General features: G+C 39.0%; 1 protein-coding gene across 1 annotated transcript in view; it reads right to left on the bottom strand.

The window, feature by feature from the left end:
- Window positions 1-939: 939 nt before the first annotated feature.
- RNF150 (ring finger protein 150) overlaps window positions 940-19,499 on the bottom strand; it is a 433,071-nt gene continuing 414,511 nt past the window's right edge. Inside the window, exon 7 of the mRNA XM_007941198.1 lies at window positions 940-1,058. Coding sequence (XP_007939389.1) covers window positions 940-1,058 — 119 coding nt within the window. The remainder of the gene's footprint in view (window positions 1,059-19,499) is intronic.

Genomic DNA, 19,499 nt, shown 5'->3' with positions numbered 1-19,499 from the left:
CTCAATGGCAAATGGTGGTAGTTTTAAAACTAGGCTTGCAGTCCCAGTTACAGGTTCTATAGCCATGAAGGATGGCATTAAAATGCTGTGGAGGGGACTTCTGAGTTCAGAATTCCATCCCCAAACTGTTACGACCCAGATGAGCTGAAGTACCTCCCCTGAGAGCTCCCCTCTCTTGTCACGTGGGCTTGGCGAGTGGAAGCCAGTGTGATATAGCTTAAAATAACGAACAGTGGCCTCAGCAGGTTCAGAGCTTAGTGTGGGGGTCTCTGGCAGCTGGGATTTTCAAGACCTACTTCAAATAATTTAGATTCTTAATGAAAGCTGGCTTTAGATTGTTCTGGGTGCTGAGACACTTCCCAAAGCCATGCACACTTAAAGCTGAGAGGCCAAAGTCTTCAATCTAAGAGATGGAATATAAATTGATCATAGCAAAAACTGGTGCTTTTAAACAGAACTCTATATAAAAGCTGGAGTGGATAAGACAACAACAACAACAAATAAACAATAACAAAGGAGTGAATGTAAAGTAACTACAAATAGTCTTTAAAAAGAAACTGCCAAATAAATCAAATAACATTCTCAAAACAAGGACAATAAGACCAAGAAAAATGTGAAATGAAACTAAGGAACTCTCTAATGGTGCCCTTTCAGTCACTGTTTTAGGAGCTTCTGAAGTACATGTCCTTACAAGGACATTGGAGGGAAAATCAGCTTTCATCTTTCAAGTTGCCAAGGCCGTGGCCTGTTGGTTATAGAGATGGAGAAACTGCATCCTGATTAATGCAACTTTGGATATTGCTTTTCGTTACCATTCTTGACGGAGCACCCTGGAGTTGCCAAGGTGTTTGGGAGTTGTGTGTGCCTGGTTCATGTGCTGGAGCACTTCTCCCCTTCTTCCTTTGGGTCGTACAATCCCTTTTGTCTATATTCGCCATTTCAAGACTTCACCTCTTCGCAGTCTTGGTCAGTGGAAAGTTCTACATCAGACAGTCCAACCTCCATTGCCATAATCAGTGAGATGTCAGAATCACTGCTTACAGCTGGCTCCTGTTCACCTGGAAGGAGGAAGCAAAGTGTATGGTCAACAATGAGCTATGTCTTTGGATGCTAGTTATTTTAATACAGTTGTTTCTAATAAGATTTATTTAAAAGCCAAGAGAAGGTATTAGAAAAATAGGCTATTTGGTAAAAATTCTAGCTAGATCCTCATCTCACACTATATCCCAAAATAAATCCCAAATGGGTCAAAGAGTTAAATGTAAAATTAAAAAAAAACTGTTATAAAGCTAGAAAAAAATATATCTCCTAACTTTATCTATATATCACTTTCTTTTACTCATGTTCTCAGAAGGGACCATTCCCTGGAGAAGGATATCATGCTTGGTAAAGTGGAGGGTCAGTGAAAAAGGGGAAGGCCCTTAACAAGATGGATTGACCCAGTGGCTTCAACAATGGGCTCAGGTATAGTAAGGATTGTGAGGCTGGCACAGGACCAGGCAATGTTTTGTTCTGTGGTACTTAGGGTTGCTATGAGTTGGAGCCGACTTGACAGCCCTAACAACAATAACAAGGGGTCCATGGGTGGCACAATTTGTTAAGGACTCAACTACTAGTTGAAAGACTGGCATTTTGAATCCGCAGAGGACAAAGGGTGACAATCTGCTTAGGGAAGGTCACAGCCTTGAAAACCCTTATTCTGCACACATGGGGTCACCATAAGTTGGAATCAACTTGATGGCAACTAGCAACAGAAAACAACAAGTACGTATCTAAGTAGGAAAATCTGTATCTGATACATTTAAGTAGGAAAAGATTTTCTATGTAGAAAAGCAATTGAGCAGTTCCTAGTAGAAAAGATAGAAAAATATGCATTAAAATTTATGAAATGTTAAAAACAATGGAAAATAAAATAAAAATGCATATAAAAAATTGGAAATTTATAGAAGCTTCACAATCAAATGATTATATTCTTAACATATAGAGAACTTTAAAATCAATACGGAAAAACTAACAGTCTAATTGAAAAATGAACAAAGAATACCATTACACAATTAACAGGAGTGTATAATGTAAATGACAATAAAAGCATGGTAAAAATAAGAAACACATTTTTGTCTATGAAATCTTCACTCTCTAAAAATGATATTATAGTTAAGAATACATTGATGTATTCTTACAAGAATAATTGGATATATTTCATGTAGAACTGTGAAATTTTCACCTGGTAATTTCATTTGTAGAATGTATTATAAAGAAATAATCAGAGATGCAAAAATATTCATTTAGGCACTATTTATAGTAGTCAAAACATTGCAAGTAACTTAAAGACCAACAATAGCTATGTCTGAATAAATTATGTTGCTTCTAAAGGACAATCTTCTTGTTATAGATACCAAAGTGGCATTTCCAAAGAATTTGTAGTTACTGAAAAAAATGCTCCCAGTACACTGTTAAGTAAAAACAGAAGTAAGCACACTTTATGTGCAGTGAGGTCTACAGAGAAACTTAACTAAATGTAAAGACACCAAAATGCTACTAAGAATTTTCTTTAATTGGTGCTTTATATCTATTTTCCTTTTTTGAAAATTTTCAATTTTTCCCCCAAATATTCTGTAACGAACATATGTATAATTCATTCATTCAAGACTCTTACTGAGTCACTTCTGTTTGTTAGTATTGTGCTAGGTATATAGTTGAGAGCAAGACAGAAACTCTTCCATGGGGCAGGTAGACCATAGACTAGGCAATTACAATACAATGGGATAAGCACTATAAAGGAAGATGTACTGGCTATGATAAGAGTAGGTACTCACTGCCCTCGAGTTGGGTCTGACTTATAGCGACCCCTCCTTGGGTTTCTGAGGCGGTATTACTATGGAAGTACATTGCCCAATCTTCCTTCTGAGGAGTGGCTGGTGGGTTTGAACCACCAGCCTTCTGGTTGGCAGTCATATGCCTAAGGTACTATGCCACTCGAGCTCTTAAGAGTAGATAACAGGGCTGCAAACATTTGCTGAGTCGATGGCTTCCCATAGGATATGCTATCTAAACTGAGTCCTGCAGGATAATTTGCATTTTATGAAGATTAATAAGAATAAAGAGTATATTCAGCAATAGCAATAACATTTACAGATGCTTGGAGGTGAGAGGGAGCCTTGGGCCGGTGGACAACAAAGTGAATTTCAAAGCAGCTGGGATGTAGAGTCAAGGCAGAGGATATAAACAGCAGAGGTTGAAGATGTGAACTGCATAAAAACAGCTTTAAAATCAAAAGGTCTTGTACACTTTAATATCCTGCAGAGGAAACATACAACCAAAAGACCAGCAAAATATCTAAGTACTAAAGAATGATGATGTAAGCTATAATGCCTTTGCTCTGATAATCATCATTTTTTTCTTCATGTTGTGGCACAGTTAAGGAAAATATATCAGTTTCATGATGGGTGGTAAATGCTTTAGATTTTTTAAAGGAAACTAATTACTAGAACTATCAGAGTTATCCATCACTTGTCTGTCAGTTTGTCATACTGTAGTGGCATTCTCTGTTGCTATGGTGCTGTGATCCTGAAAGCTATGCCACCAGTATTTCAAATAACAGCAGTTGAAACTGTCAAGGTTTCATTTTACTTGGATCCACAATTAACACCCATGGAGGCAGCAGTCAAGAAATGGATACCGTATTGCGTTGGGCAGATCTGCTGCAAAAGACCTCTTTAAAGTATTAAAGAGTAAAGATGTCACTTTGGAGACTAAGGTACTCCTGACCTACACCATAGTATTTTTGATCACCTCATATGAATGCAAATGAATAAGGAAGACCAAGGAATCATCAAGCCCTTGAATTACGGTGTTGGTGAAGAATAATGAATATACCATGGACTGCCAGAAGAATGAACAAATCTAACTTGGAAGTACAGCTGGAATGCTCCTGAGAAGCAAGGAAGGCTGAGACTTCATCTCACACTGTTCTTCCCTGGGGAAAGACATCATGCTTGGTAAAGTAAAAGGTCAGCAAAAAAGAGGAAGCTCCTCAATGAGATAGACTGAGACACTGGATGTAATAATGGGCTGACACATAGTGATGTTTGTGAGGATGGCACAGGACTGGGCAGTATTTTGTTCTGTAGTTCATAGGGTAGCTGTGAGTCAGAACCAACTTGATGGCACCTAACAGCAACAAACAGTATTTGAGAACAGTGGTATTTAACTATTAAATAAAACTAGCCATTTTGAAAAAAGTGAAATTGAATGCCTGTCTCACACTTCAAAACAAAATACATTCTATCTAGCTGGCTAAAGAATACATATATATAAGTTATATATAGGAGCTCTGGTAGCATAGTGGCTAAAGCACTTGACTGCTAACCAGAAGGCTGGCGGTTCAAACCCACCAGCCACTCCTCGGAAGGAAGGTTGGGCAATCCTTCTTCCGTAGTGATACTGCCTTGGAAACCCAAGGAGGGGTTGCTATGAGTCGGGGCCGACTCGACGGCACATAACAACAACAACAACATATATAAAACTCACTGCCATCAAGATAATCGCTACTCATAGTGACCCCCACTGGGTTTCCAAGGCTGTGAATCTTTATGGAAACAGACCAACCCATCTTTCTTCCATGAAGTGGCTGGCATTTCAAACCACTGACCTTTTGGTTAGCAGCCAAATCCCTTAGCCATTATGCCACCAGAGCTCCTTATATAAATGTAAATACAAATATGATATACATGTAAGATACATCTATGAGATATACATGGAAGATATATATACATTTATTTCTTATACAAGGAGCTCTGGTGATACAGTGGTTAAGGCATTTGGTTTCCAGCCTTGGAAATCCAATGGGGGTCGCTATGAGTCGGAATCAACTAGGTGACAGTGAGTATGGTTTGGTTTTTATATCTTATATACGTCATTTTATTGTACTGAGCTTTATTGCACTTGTAGATACTGCTTTTAAAAAAAAAAAAAAAAAATTGGGAGGTTTGTGGAAACCCTGAATCAAGCAAGTCTATCGGCACTACTTTTCCAACAGCATGTGCTCACTTCATGTCCCTGTGTCATGTTTTAGCAATTCTCACAATGTCTGAAACTTTTTCACAGTGCTATTGCACACTTAATAGACTGTCAATGCAATAAATACAACATTGTTATATGCACTCAGAAAGCAAAATATTTGTGTCACTTATTTATTGAGATATTTGCTTTATTGCGGTAGTGTGGAGCCAAATCCACAGTATCTCAGAGGCCTGTGTGTGTGTGTGTGTGTGTATTTACTTAATTCACTCTTTTTATTCAGTGCTCTGTTTAAGCATCACTTTTACAGTGAGGACAAATTATAATACTTAAAATTATATTTATGAGAACTAGGAAACTATCTCACTTTAGGAGACTGCATTCTCTAGTCTCAGCTATTACTAACCACGTGTGGTACTTTGTATTGTTTTTCCCTTGAGGGCTAAAGTCTAATAGTCTATAAATTGATATCAATGATCATGAAAATGATGCAGGACCAGGCAATGTTTCATTCTGCTATATATTAAGGTAGCCATGATTTAAAGCCCACTTGATGGCAAATAGCAACAACAACAACAACAATAATCTAGCAACTGCTTCATTTTTGATAGCTTCTCAAATAGTCATTTAATAGAATTACCATTAAGAAACAAAGTTGTAAGGCTTTTTTTTTTTTTTTAAGTCTCTCAACTTTTCACTAAAAAAAAAAACCTGTTCTTCCAAGTAAGAGATCCTGGTTAGAATAGGAGAACAATGTGGAACAAAACTCAAAATCTTTAAGGGGAAAAAAAAAGGGACCAGGTTTGCTGGTCTGATAGAATCTGGTGGAACCACTGAGACTATGGCCCCTAGATGCTCTTCAGGTCTGGAATTGAACCCACACCTGTGGCTTCCAGCCAAACAAAAGACAGGCATATGAGGTGAACATTTACACTAGGTAGATACACTCCCTGGAGAGAACAATCATGGGAGAATACAAGGGTTGTGTATGCACAGGAAGACAGCTCAGGGTGCAGGAGTGCATGGTGGGAAGGACACAGGGAAGAGGTAACTATTGGGAGGAAGTGGGAGGGGAGCTGTTGCACTGTGGGAAATTTCAGTCAATGTCATGAGACAAAGTGTATCTGGACTGCTGTATGGAAGATGAATTTACTTTGTAAACTTTCATCCAAATCACAATTAAAAAAAAAAGTTGGAAGAAAAAAAAAGAGGAAAAAATTGTTCTTGATCCAAAACAAAGACTGCTTATTGTATATTCAGTACAAGTATGCATAAGTGTTAGAATTCATTATATGGAAATGTAATGAACACTGAAATAACTTATTCTTAGAGACACAAAAATAAGAGTTATATTCTATAGGGAGTTTCATCTCCATTTCTTAATTAATTAATTATTTTTGGTATGGCCCATCAGCCAATTCAGCTTATAAGAAGCCAACATCTTCAGTTCACAATTAAACTGGAAGTCAACCAAAGAGCTGATCATTGAGTGATTTTTCACAGATCTAGTGGGGAAAAAAAAGTAAAAAAAGGAAGCACAGATAGAGAGTTGACTTAGTTTTAGTTATAGAGACAGAGCTCACTGCTATCCAAAGTGGCAGCTTCTCTTTCACTCCTGGCTTTTCAGCCACTAGCCTCAGGTCAGATTCATTCCCACCTTGGTGTTTTCTAAACAGAGCTGTGTTAGCTGAAAGAGAAAGGGGCCATGGGGATTACTGTAACTATGGGCTGTTGCATTCAGGAGACTATTTTGGAAATTAAGACTGCCCTGCACAACTGAAGAGGACCTCTGGTAGCGTAGAGCTTAAGGCACTTGACTGCTAACCAGAAGGCTGTTGGTTCAAACCCAAAAGCCACTCCTTGGAAGGAAGGTTGGACAATCTACTTCCATAGTGATACTGCCTCGGAAACCCGAGGATGGGTCGCTATGGGTTGGGCCCGACTTGATGGCAAATAACAACAACAACAACAGCACAACTGAAGGCAAGGGTGAATTCAAATCAATAAAAATAAAAGAAATTCGCACAAAATAGTTCAATTTCTTTGATGGAATATCATACCTACCTTATCAACTATTCATTTTCCATTTTAAAAGTTCTGAAGACATTTGAAGTTAGTCTTTAGTATGCTGTATATTTTTAATTAAATTTGGCTGGTTTGTTCTATAATTAAAAAAAAAAAAATGGGTCTCTATCCTTTAATCAAAGTAGATGTTTACTTTAAGGCCACAATAACACAACTAGAAATGTTGTCACAAACATTTAGAAGGTTCTCTGTAGATGGGACTGGCTTGGGATTGTGCTATTAATAATAGATATTTTTATTTTTATTGATTATTTTCCCTTTACCTGAAAAACCTAAAATAAAACTAATGCAAAAATAAAATTTACCCTTTTCAAATTCTTATGACAATTCTTTGATGTAGGGATGATTTTTATTCCCATTTTACAGACAGAAAATACTAAGTCTATTTGACACAGTAGTATGATTTCTTGATACATTTTCTTCTCTTAGTTTTCATGTATTGAAAGGACACTGAAAGATCTTAAAAAGGAAATGATTTGATTTAATTAATATTTTAAAAGTTCACACTTGCTATCGGGTGAGGAATGGGTTGGGGGGGGGCAGAGGGTGGAGGAAATCCAGTTAGGAAACTACTGTAATGAAAAAGATAAAACCTGATGTTGGCTTGTTATAGCCATAGGGATGAAAATAAGGGGACTGTTCTGGTGACCTAGTGCCATTCTGACAAGAACATACCACAAAAATTGGATGGCCTTAACAAACAGGAATGTATTCTTACAATATGGAGGTTTTAAGTCCAAGTTCAAAGTGCCAGGCTCTAGGGCCTGGGTGAAAGCCCCTCAACCTTGGGGTCCAGCTTTGCCTCCTGCTCCCGGCCTTCTGGAGCTAGAGGCATTTCTTCATTCAGACAACTGCTGGCTGCTGAGGCTGAGAAGCTCCAAGGTTGACAAGTAAAAAGGCACAGTCCTGATGTTAGCAATCCACATGGCAGGCCATTAAGTTAAGTCCAATATAAGTCCCAAGGTTGGCGGAGCATAGCAGGCTGCTGAGTAATGACACGGCTACATACAGGGTCCAAACGTGCCAAAGGCTAGAGACCATTCTCAAAACTTCTCCTTATGTACAGAAAGCAGACCACATACCCAAAGGCAGCTACTCAGCTGCTCATAGTAGATTCCACCATGGAGTTGATTACCAGTCTCATCATGGGGAATCCTACATCTAGCTGCCCAGCCACTCAACAAGGCCTAGCCAAGTTGACACACAAACATAACCACCACAGGGACATAGCTGAGGAAATAGTTTAGAAGAAAAATCTACAGAAGTTAGAGTTACATATTGAACAGAGGCAGCAAGAGGGAGGAAAAACAACAGCGAAAGAACAACGGAGAATAGTTCTCATGCTTCTTGAGCAATCTAGGGCCATTGGCTGAGATGGGAAACTGGAAGAGCAACAGATGTTGGGGAAAGATCAGGAATTCAGTGTTGTACATATTGTATCTGAGATGCCTGTAAGACATCCAAAAGAGAGATGTGGAGTTGGAAGCTATGTATTTGAGTTTGGGATTTAGATCAGAGGCAGTGATTATCAATAAATTTGGAAGGCATCAGAATATTAAACACATCTTAAACCATGGGAATGAATGAGTTTCCATGGGAAGAGATTGTAGACTTGGGGCAGAGTTCTGAGGACTACCAAAACAGAGCCAGAGACTCAAATTGGTGGTCTCGGCATGTTTTGTTTGGCACACGTAGTATTTTTAAAAAAATGTGAACAAACATTTTAAAACACTTAAAAGACAGGATATTTCACATAAAAATCTATACTTGATTTATCTTGGAAAAAGAAAGATCTGGAAACATGCCTGTTTCTTGGAGAGAAATCACTGTTGGCAGCTGAGGAAGAGCTGCCCATTTGGCCCTGTTGTTGTTGTTACTTGCCGTCGAGTCAGACCCAACTCATACCAACCCCTCTTTGGGTTTTCGAGGCAGTATCACTACAGAAGTAGATTGCCCAAGCTTCCTTCTGAGGAGTGGCTGGTGGGTTTGAACTGCCAGTCTTCTGGTTAGCAGTCAAGTGCCTTAGGCACTATGCCACCAGAGCTCCTATAAGTCTTTGTAAAATCCATGGTGGAATTTGCCATGAGCAACCGAGTAGCTGCTGATTGTTAAAGTTTCCACCTGGGGTGTTTCTGTTGGGAGTAGCACCAAGGAATTTTCTGAGAAGTTCTTTCTCTCTCAGGTGTATAGAATTGTGATGTTGGCCACTCTGCCAGGTTCAAAAGGAGCCCTCCTGGAGGCAGAAGGAATCTCTCACTGCTGGGAGAGACATGAGAGACATGCATTACTGGGAGACAGACTGAGAGAGACCGTTGGCTGAGAGACGGCTGGCTGAGAGAGACTGAGTGTGTTTCTGAACTTGCATTGTAACCTGTTGCTTCCCTAATAAACCCCATAATCTGTGAGTTCTGCATGGCCACTGCAGCAAACTATCGGATCCAGCAGAGAGGTGGTAGGTGCTGTAGGAGGAATGGTTGGTGTCAGGGTTGGTGAAAGGGCTGAAGGAAGGCAGTATGTCTGGCCTCACAGGGATAGCCCTTGGACTACTGATCGTGATTCTGTCTTCCTCTTGTGGGGTTAGAGGAGGCCAGAAGATGTGGCCTCCCTGCCCCTTTGGCCTTGAAAGAGCCTGGAAAGTGGCCAGGTTCATAAAAGGAAAGTGAGGAGAATATTGTCCCCATTGATACATTTCCTTATTTCCTTCTTCTTTTCTTAATATATTCCTTTTTTTTTTTTTTTTTTAACCCCCTTTATAGGTTGTTGTTGTTGTTGTTATGTGCCGTCGAGTAGCCCTGACTCATCGCAACCCCTCCTTGGGTTTCTGAGACAGTATCACTATGGAAGTGGATTGCTCAACTTTCCTTCCAAGGAGTGGCGGGTGGGTTTGAACTGCCAGCCTTCTGGTTAGCAGTCAAGTGCTTTAGACACTACGCTACCAGAGTGTACCTTTATAGGCACAAACTTGCAATTGAAAATCCATACCCAAGTTAATGAGATACTGTATGTGTTACTGAATTGGTTGGGTAGATTTCAAGACTGACTCTAAATCATTTCATTCTCAGTGTTGGCAAAATCTCTTTATCACAATGTTAAAGAGTATCTGACTAGATGGTGGGCAGAAAATACTCCATAATAAATGGATTATTAGTGGTTACCAGGGGTAGAAGGGAGGGCGAAAGTGGGAGCTTTTGTTTACAGGGCATTGAGTTTATGCTGATGGTGGTGGAATATTTTGGAAAAGGATAGTAATAATGGTAGCACAACATGAAAAATGTCAATGTTCTTGTGGAAGTTGTTATATGGCAAATGTCTTGTGTGTGTTTTCACCACTATAAATTAAAAAATAATAATAATAACTCCCATAACTCAACAAGACAAACAAACAAATGGGCAAAGGACTTGAATAGACCTTCTTCCAAAGAAGAATAATGAATGGCTAAAATCATATGAAAAAATGCTCAATATCATTAGTCATTAAACCAGAAAAACCAAACCCACTGCCATCTACTCAATTCCAACTCATAGAGACCCTTTGGGTCTCTAAGGCTATAAATCTTTCCAAAGAGTGACTGGTGGGTTTGAACTGCCAACCTTCTGGTTAGCAGTCAAATACCTTAGGGATTGTGCCATCAGAGCTTCTTTCATTAGTCATTAGGGAAATTGATCCTTTAGTCATTATATAATGTCCTTCTTTGTTTCTTATGGTCATTTTTGTTTTAAGTCTATTTTATCAGAAATTAATGTTGCCACACATACTCTTTTTTGATTGTCATTTGTTTGGTGTACCTTTTTCCAACCTTTGGTTTTTAGTCTATTTTTGTCTTTGTGTCTAAGGTGAGTCTCTTATAGAGAGCATATTGATGGGTCATGTTTTCTTACCCAGTCTGCAACTCTCCATCACTTGAGTGGTGCATTTAATGCACTTACATTCAGTGTAATTATTGACACATATGAATCTGTTTTTGTCATTTTGTTTGTGTTTTTTTTATAGTGTTGCTGATTTCCTTGTCCCACATAATTTTCTGTGTTGAGCTCACTTTGTTTATGAATCATGTTATCATCTCCTTTGTTGCTACTGTTGTAGTATTTGCTAATTATTTGTGCCTGTCTTCCTCTTCTTTTTTATTTTGAAGTAAAGTTTCATTATTTTTCTTTGAGGTTGTCTTGTGATTATTTTCTTTGCAAGTTTAAAACAGTCAGTTCTACCTCACAATTTTCTGGACTTTTTAGAAGATTTGTAACCATGCTATTTATTCCCTCTTTTTGGTTTGTAGTTGTCCTCATTTATCAGTTGATGTCTCTAGCTCCCAGTGTATAGTCTTGTAAGCTTATTTTAAATACTTCCATAAATGGTTTAGTTTCTGGGTTATGTCATCATGTGTATTAATCATCAGTTGTTCTTTGCTGTTGTTCGTTCTCTGTCTAAAGGATTACCTTTAGCTTCACTTGTAAGATTAGTATGGTTTTAACAAATTCTGTTAATTTCTGTTTAGCTGAAAATGTCCTTATTTCACCATCATATTTGAGGGACAGTTTTGCTGGATATATAATTCTTAGTTGGATTTTTTTTTCCCCTAAGGGTTTTATATATATCATCCCCCTGCCTTCTTGCCTGAATGGTTTCCACCAAGAAATCAGAGCTTAGTCTTACTGGGTACCTTTTGTAGGTAACTTTTGTTTTTCTTATGCTGCTTTCAGGATTCTTTCTTTGTCTTTGGTTTTGGTGAGCTTGATTATGATATATATTGATGATTTTCTTTTGGAGTCTATCCTGTTTGGGGTTAATTGAACTTCTTGAATGTATATATTCTTGTTTTTCATCCTATTAGGGAAATTCTCTTCCAACAAATCTTTGACAATTTTCTCTGTGGTTTCGTCTCTTCCTGTTCTGGAATTCCACTTACACTTAGGCTATTCCTCTTGATGGTATAACTGATGAATCTTAGGATGCTGTAGGAATGGTTGCTGTTTCCCACCCAGTTATACCATCAAGAGGAATAGCCTAAGTGATGAATCTTAACCTTTCCTCATTTTGGTTTGATCTTTTTCCTGATTGATCCTTTACCAAAGTAGTACTGAGGTATTTGTCTTCAATTTCATTAATACTGTCTTTCATCAATTCAATTCTACTACTTTGCCTGTTCAATGTGTTATCTATTTCCAGAATCTTAGTATTAATCTTCTGGATTTCCATTTGTTGTTTTTGTATCATTTCTATTTATTTTTTATTTCATCAATTTTTTCTTGTATTGTTTTCCTAAATTATTCTAGAGTTTTGCCTGTGCTTTCCTTAATTTTGTTAGTGTTTTCCTTGATCTTTCTCTCAATACACTGAAGGTACCCAAATATAATTCTTTTGAATTTCTTATCAGGGAGTTCCAGTTCTGCTTCTTCCTGAGGGATTTTTTCTGGACGTGCATCCTACTCCATTGTTTGTACAACTTTACCTTGCCTCTTTGTTTGGACTGGGATGGTCAGTTGTCTCCAAGACAACTGATATTGTTGTATTTATGTTTAATTGGTGGTTGTGGTTTTTTTTTTTTTTCCTTTATATCTGTGAGAGCAGAGTACTGTGCTCCTCTATTTGCTAGTTGTTAGCACTTAGGCACTTCCCACCTGTCTCCTGATAGGTGTACTAGAGAAGAAAAGTGTGTGCACAGATCTCTGTTAGCTGTTTGTAAAGAGCAGTTGAGGATGAGTTGAGCTGGTATTGGCCACTCTATCATTGGTCAGTTGGTGCAAAAGCAATTGATGGCTTTTACTTAATGGATGGGGCTGCAGGAGGTGTAGATATGGCTGGGTTGTGTAGGAATGGTTGCTGTCTCCCACCCAGTTAGACAAAATAACAATAACAACAACTACAATAATAATAAAACCCACCAGAAAAATAAAAACAAGAGAACAAAAACTCAAGCCACAAAAACAAACAGGAATAATCACACACACACAAACACAAAAGGCAATAAATGAGAAGAAAAACTTAAAAAATATATTTGAAAAACACAAAAGAAAGATAATGAGAAAAAGGGAAAAAAACAATATCTGGAGAGGGCGAGATGAGAGTAAAGAGCAAGAGTAAAAGAATAGTAATGAAAAAAATGGGAAAACTGCAAAAGGGAAAACAAGGAATGAGGAAGGACCAAAAGAAAGAAAAAAGAAGGGAACCAGGAAAAGGGAAGAGAAAAAAAAGAAGAGAAAAGAAAACAAGAAACAGGGAAGGGAAAGAGAAAAAATAAATAAAAAGGAAGAAAGAGGAAGATAAAAAGAATAATTTTAAAATAAACAAACAAAAAGAAAACTGTGGATGGGGGGCAGGGCACAGGATCCAGAATCTGTCAAGGCACAGACCAGGATAGAATTCCTGCCAGTTAAGAAGGTATGTTAGGAGCTCTGGTAGCATAGTGCCTAAGACACTTGACTGCTAACCAGAAGGCTGATGGTTCAAACCCACCAGCCACTCCTCGGAAGGAAGGCTGGGCAATCTACTACTGTAGTGATACTGCCTTGGCAACCCAAGGAGGGGCTTCTATGAGTTGGGTCCAACTCAATGGCACATAACAGCAGCAACAACAACAACAACAAGGTGTGTGGAGGTGGGGGATGGCCACACCTCTGTTCACCAAGATGGTGTGGGATATAAGAGTAACAAGGGGAACATCACACCTTTCTAGTCATTGGCCTCTAGTGAGGTTGCCATGCTGTCCTCAGGAAGCAGAGCCTATTTTCAGGCTGCTGTCCAGTTCAGAACTATCACCTGCATATATTCCAAATGGCTGTACCACTCACAAATATTCAAGATGGCTGAGCCCTCAGGATAGCTGACAGTCCACAGGTCTGTTTGTCTCCTTCTTCAGTGTTTTTCTTTCTGGGTGTCAAGAACCAATGCGGTCTTTGTCCATGCAGTCTTTGGTGAGCAGAGCCAATTCTCAGGTTACTACGGGGTCGCTGTTGTTGTTGCTGTTGTTGTTATGTCCTGTTGAGTAGGACCCAACCCATAGCGACCCCTCTTTGGGTTTCTGAGGCAGTATCATTATGGAAGTAGATTGCCCAACTTTCCTTCCGAGGAGTGGCTGGTGGGTTTGAACTGGTAGCCTTCTGGTTAGCAGTCAAGTGCCTTAGGCACTATGCTACCAGAGCTGCTTGCCAATATTCAAAATAGCTACACCCTCAGGACAGCCAGCAGTCTCCAGCTCTGTTTATCTCCTTTCCACTATTTCCTTTCTGGTCCTCAGGCACCAGTGCAGTCCTTGCCCATGTAGTCCTTGGAGAGCAGAGCCGATTCTTATGTTGTTATCGAGTTGCACTTGCAAATACTCAAAATGGCTGCACTCTTATGACAGCTGGCAGTCCATAGCTCTGTTTGTCTCCTTATTCACTGTTTTCATTCAGGTTCTTCTACTATTTGGTACTTAATCCACTTCTTTATCCTTCCCTTCAAAGCCCAGGGTCCCAGGATCATCTTCTATGTCAGTTTCAATTGGTTTCTCATTGTTTTGTTACAGAGGGTCTGTGTAGCTTGTCTGCCTAATCTGCCATCTGGCCAGAACTCTGGGAGTTTTTTATATATTCTGGATATTAAACCCTTACCAGATATATGATTTCCAAATATTTTCTCCCATTCTGTAGGTTGTCTTTTCACTTTCTTGAAATATACTCTTGTGCACAACAGTTTTTACTTCTGATGAAGTTCAAATTATTGATTCTATCTTTTGTTGTTCATGCTTTTGGCTTTGTACTTAAAAATTGATTCCAGCTTTATTTTAAAGCAAATTTTGGTGCGCATTCCACTGGATATGTGCTTTTTTAACTTGACATGATAGATTTTACATGAAGTCACTGCTTTTTTTAAAAAAATTTTATTTACTTATTTATTTATTTTTTGCAGGGTTCCCTCCTCTCCCCTCCCACCCCTGATAACCAACAAAGAAAGTTTTCTTCCATATATAAACCTCTTCTTGACTTTTTACAATAATGAACTAATACTATATTTGTCCTTTTGTGATTTGAAGTCACTGCTTTCTTACTTGTTTCTGTATGATGATTACTCAAAGCTAAAGCAGAAAATTACACTCTCAGAATGAGGTTTGATGTTTTTTTCTACTATTTGTCTTATGAAAGAAGGCATAGAGCAGTAGTAGGCTGGGATAAGTCCTCCTCTGTTAGGAATTAACAAACATAGCCCTCAGAATAAGTGCTTTCTGTTTTGAAAGAAAATAAGGTGATGGTTAATATAATCCCCTAGGTGTCCTGATTCTCTAGGATGTACTGTGTTCACGTGCTGAGAGCTGCTTCTCAGAATATGAAAGCTTATTTTCACCCACAGATTTGAAAAATAAGGCTTCAAAGAAAAATGACATTTTTCTTTCCACGGCTACTGATGCTTATCTTCTTGAAAATAGGACATCATTTCTAATCAACCCTGTATTGTACAAGAGCACCATAGGGAAGACACTTGCAACCAGACTGGCTGACTTATAATGCTGCTGCTTTTGTATCCTCTCTGAATGTTGAGCTTATTCAGGTTGAGTCACTCCTTATATATTCTCTGTCATAATCTTAGCGCGAAAGTTAACTAGACTCTACAGGGTTTTTGTTTTTTGTTTGAATGCAAAGTATTTTCAATAAGGATATGTATTCCTTTGTATCTTTTAACTTAATAGGAATTTCTGAGGAGAGACACTTACAGTTTGGTTTAAATTTCCCCTCTTATGAATGACTTCTGCTGTATTAGTGGTAGGCTTTGGGCTGTCTTCCTCAGAGGCTGTGTCATAATATTAATAATAATGGCAATTTTGGAGCATATTTTATACTCCTTGCTATGTAACAGGCATTGTACCAAGCAGTTACATGTTATCTATGTTATTCTTACAACTACACTATGAACTACTTTTCTTAGTTTTCTAGAAATACTACAAAGGCATGTCTTTAAAGAACAGAAATTAATTTTCTCACAGTTCTGGAGAACTGTCCAAATCAGCGTCTCAGCTATGTTGATCTTTCCCTTGTAGGCAGTCCAGGGAATGCCTCGGTGCCTTGGTTTGTAGATGATCCTCACATTGTGCCTTCTTCCCTGTTGTTTTTTCCTCTGTCTAATCTGCTCTTTCTATAACTCAGAGTGTTTAGATTTAGAAGGCTCCTTACACAGGTATGATCTAATTAGCGTAACAAAGAAAATGCTATTTCCAAACAGGTTTATATCCACAGGATAGGGATTAGGATTCCAACACATATTTTGGGGGTACACAATTTAATCTATAACAGTTTGATTTGTTTACCCTCATGATCACTTTACATTGTACAGGTGAAGTTGATAAAGTCAACTTGCCTAGAGTCAAGCAGATAAAAAATGGCAGAAATGGAATTCCAACCCACACCAGTGCTATTGTCAACTCTACTTTTCTGGAACGGACAAGCCATTAGATTTCTATTTGGCTGTTAAGTTGCTCTCATAGATAACACTTGGTCAGTCACCTTTGGAAATCAAGCGTTCTTGGCTTATGACATAAATTCATCCATTTGGCTAAGTGACTCCTAAAATTGTTCAAATATAACTAATACTTTGGCTCCACGATTATAAATACACACACGATGATCTCAAATCAGAAAAATTCTTTCTCACCTTTAGAATGGGGAGGTGCAAAGCATTGCTTTTCTCTGGACTCTGTGAAGGAGTATTCCCTTTATGCTTCTATATTAAATTTGACCACATAGTTAGAGTTTTACTTTGTTTTCATCTCTTCACCATTGGTTTTCTCTCCCTGTGACACTTAACCCAGCAGGAGAAAGATTTTTTCCAATTGCTCAACCTCCTTACAAATTTCCTTGGCAGATCATTCTTTGAGTCATTCTCTCCTAAGTGCCAACAGAAGGGCTGAAGTGATTTTTGCACTAGTCTTACATTCGTTTTTGCAGGAAAGAATGCAAAATCCAGTGACCACTTACAGTGTCAATAGTTACTTTACTATGCCCAGTTAGTATTTTCTGTAGAGAACCTTAAGCATTAAGCACAGTATCTGGTACGCAGAAAACTGAAAACACTAAACCTATTGCCAGCAAATCAATTCTGACTTACAGGGACCCTAAATGACAGAATAGAGCTTCTCCACAGTTTCAAAGGCTATTAATCATTTACAGAAGCAGACTGTCACATCTTTCTCCCACAGAGTACCTGGTGGGTTTGAACCATTGACCTTTTGGTTAGCTGTTGAGCAGTTAACCACTGCACCACCAGGGTTCCTTTTGGTACATAGAAGGCCCTCAGTAAATACAAATATGGTTAGAATAAAAAACAGGAAGTTGTCAGACAAATTTAGAGAGACAGGCAGAGATCAGGAAGACCTAACCATTTTTTCAACCATATGAAAGTATCTATGTTATTATAGTTGTTAAGTGCAGCATTGTTAGTTGGTCTCATAGTGACCTTATGTACAACAGAATGAAACACTGCCTGGTTCTGCGCCATCCTTACAATCGCTGTTATGCCTGAGCACATTATTGGAGTAACTGTGTCAATCCCTCTCCTTGAGGGTCTTCTGCTTCTTTGCTGGCCCTCTATTTCATCAAACATCCTTCTCCATGAACTGGTCCCTCCTGATAGCATGTCCAAACCATGAGAGATGAAGTCTTGCCATCCTACTTTCTAAGCAGCATTCCAGCTATACTTCTTCCAAGACAGATTTGTTTGTTCTCCTAGCAGTCCATGGTACTTTCAGTATTCTTCACCAACACTGTAATTCAAATGCATCAATTCTTCTTTAGTCTTCCTTATTCATTGTCCAGCTTTTGTATGCATATGAGGTGAATGAAAATATCATGGCTTGGGTCAGGAGCACTTTAGTTTTCAAAGTGACATCTTAACTCTAATACTTTAACAAGGTCTTTTGCAGCAGATTTGCCCGATGCAATATGGCTATGAACTTCATTTATTCATTCATCAATTTGTTTAATCATTCATTTATTCAATGGGTATTAGTGAACACCTATTAGACACACACACAACACTGTTTATGAGCACTGGGGAGAAAATAAAATGAACTAAACACTTTAAGTTGCATTTGACCTATAAAAGCAATTAGATTTTTATAACAATAAATTTAATGCTGAAGAGGAGTATAAGTGAAATGCTAAGGAAATAAAGTGGTGGGGAATTGTACCTCCAATTGGGTAAATTTTGCTCCCTAGAGGATTCATGAAGTTGTTAGCTGCTGTTGAGTTTGCCCCTGACTCATGGTGACCCCATACAGAGTGAAATGAAAAGCTGCCTATGCCATCCCCAAGATCTGTTGGGTAATGAGACAACTGTGATCCATAGGGTCACATTGGCTAGTTTTGAGTAGTTGCTAAGTCTTTCTTCCTAGTATATTTTACTGTGGAATCTCTGCTGTAACTGTTCAGCATCATAGCAACACACAAACCTCCACTGACAGAAAAGTCGTGGCTGCTCATGAGGAGCCATCAGAACAACCATCAATGTGTGTGAAGGGTTTGAGTTGCCTAGGATGTGAGGAATCATAAGCTATTGGCACGTAGACCGTAGACTCTGCTCCTGTCCTGCCCTCTGTGTTGATCTGTTTCAAGGATCCAGAAGTCTGAGAAGTGCATTTCCCAGACTTGTTTGCCAGCCAGCTTTCTTTTAGGTCCTGCCAAGGAGAAATGATTGTATGAGATTAGAAGGCAGGAAGAAAGGGGGAAGCCATTGGGCTTCTGGTTCAGGCAGATCACTGAGGGTTTCAGAAGTGTTGGCAGTTGCTTCCACATAATCACAGGGACAAGGATGACCCTGGGTTGCTACTCAGCAGCAATGCTGGGGCTTCAGAGAGCAGAAGCAACAGTCCTGCACTCCAGCAGCATCAGAGTGGGGATGTGCAGCTGGAGCTTCAGGTAACACCCTTTTCCTCCTCTAGTGTTCCAAAGGTGTGCCTGACACAAGCCATGATATTTTCAATTGCCTTGTGTGCATGCGAGGGCTGAACAACGAACAAGGAAGACCAAAGAAGAATTGATGATTTTGAGTTGTGGTGCTGGTGAAGAATGCTGAAAGTACTATGGACTGCTAAAAGAACTAACAAATCCATCCTGGAGGAAGTGCAGCTGAAATGCTCCTTAGAAGCAACAATGGCCAGACTTCATCTCACCTACTTTGGTCATGTTATCAGAAGGGACCATTCCCTGGAAAAGGATGTCATGCTTTGTAAGGTGGAGGGAGGGTCAACAAAAGAGGGGAAGGCCCTCAATGAGATAGATTGACACAGTGGCTGTGGCTGTGGGCTCAAAGATCATGAAGATGGACCGGACCGGGAGGTATTTCATTCTGCTATGCATAGGGTCACTATGAGTCGGAGACGACTCAACGGCACCTAACAAAAACAAAAGCTTTACTTAAAAAAAAAAAAAAA

The sequence above is a fragment of the Orycteropus afer genome, unplaced genomic scaffold (assembly GCF_000298275.1).
Source record: "Orycteropus afer afer isolate SDZICR_OR568_19922 unplaced genomic scaffold, OryAfe1.0 scaffold00076, whole genome shotgun sequence".
Taxonomy (NCBI): domain Eukaryota; kingdom Metazoa; phylum Chordata; class Mammalia; order Tubulidentata; family Orycteropodidae; genus Orycteropus; species Orycteropus afer.
The sequence above is the reverse complement of the archived record's forward strand: the minus strand, read 5'-3'. Positions and strand labels throughout refer to the sequence as shown.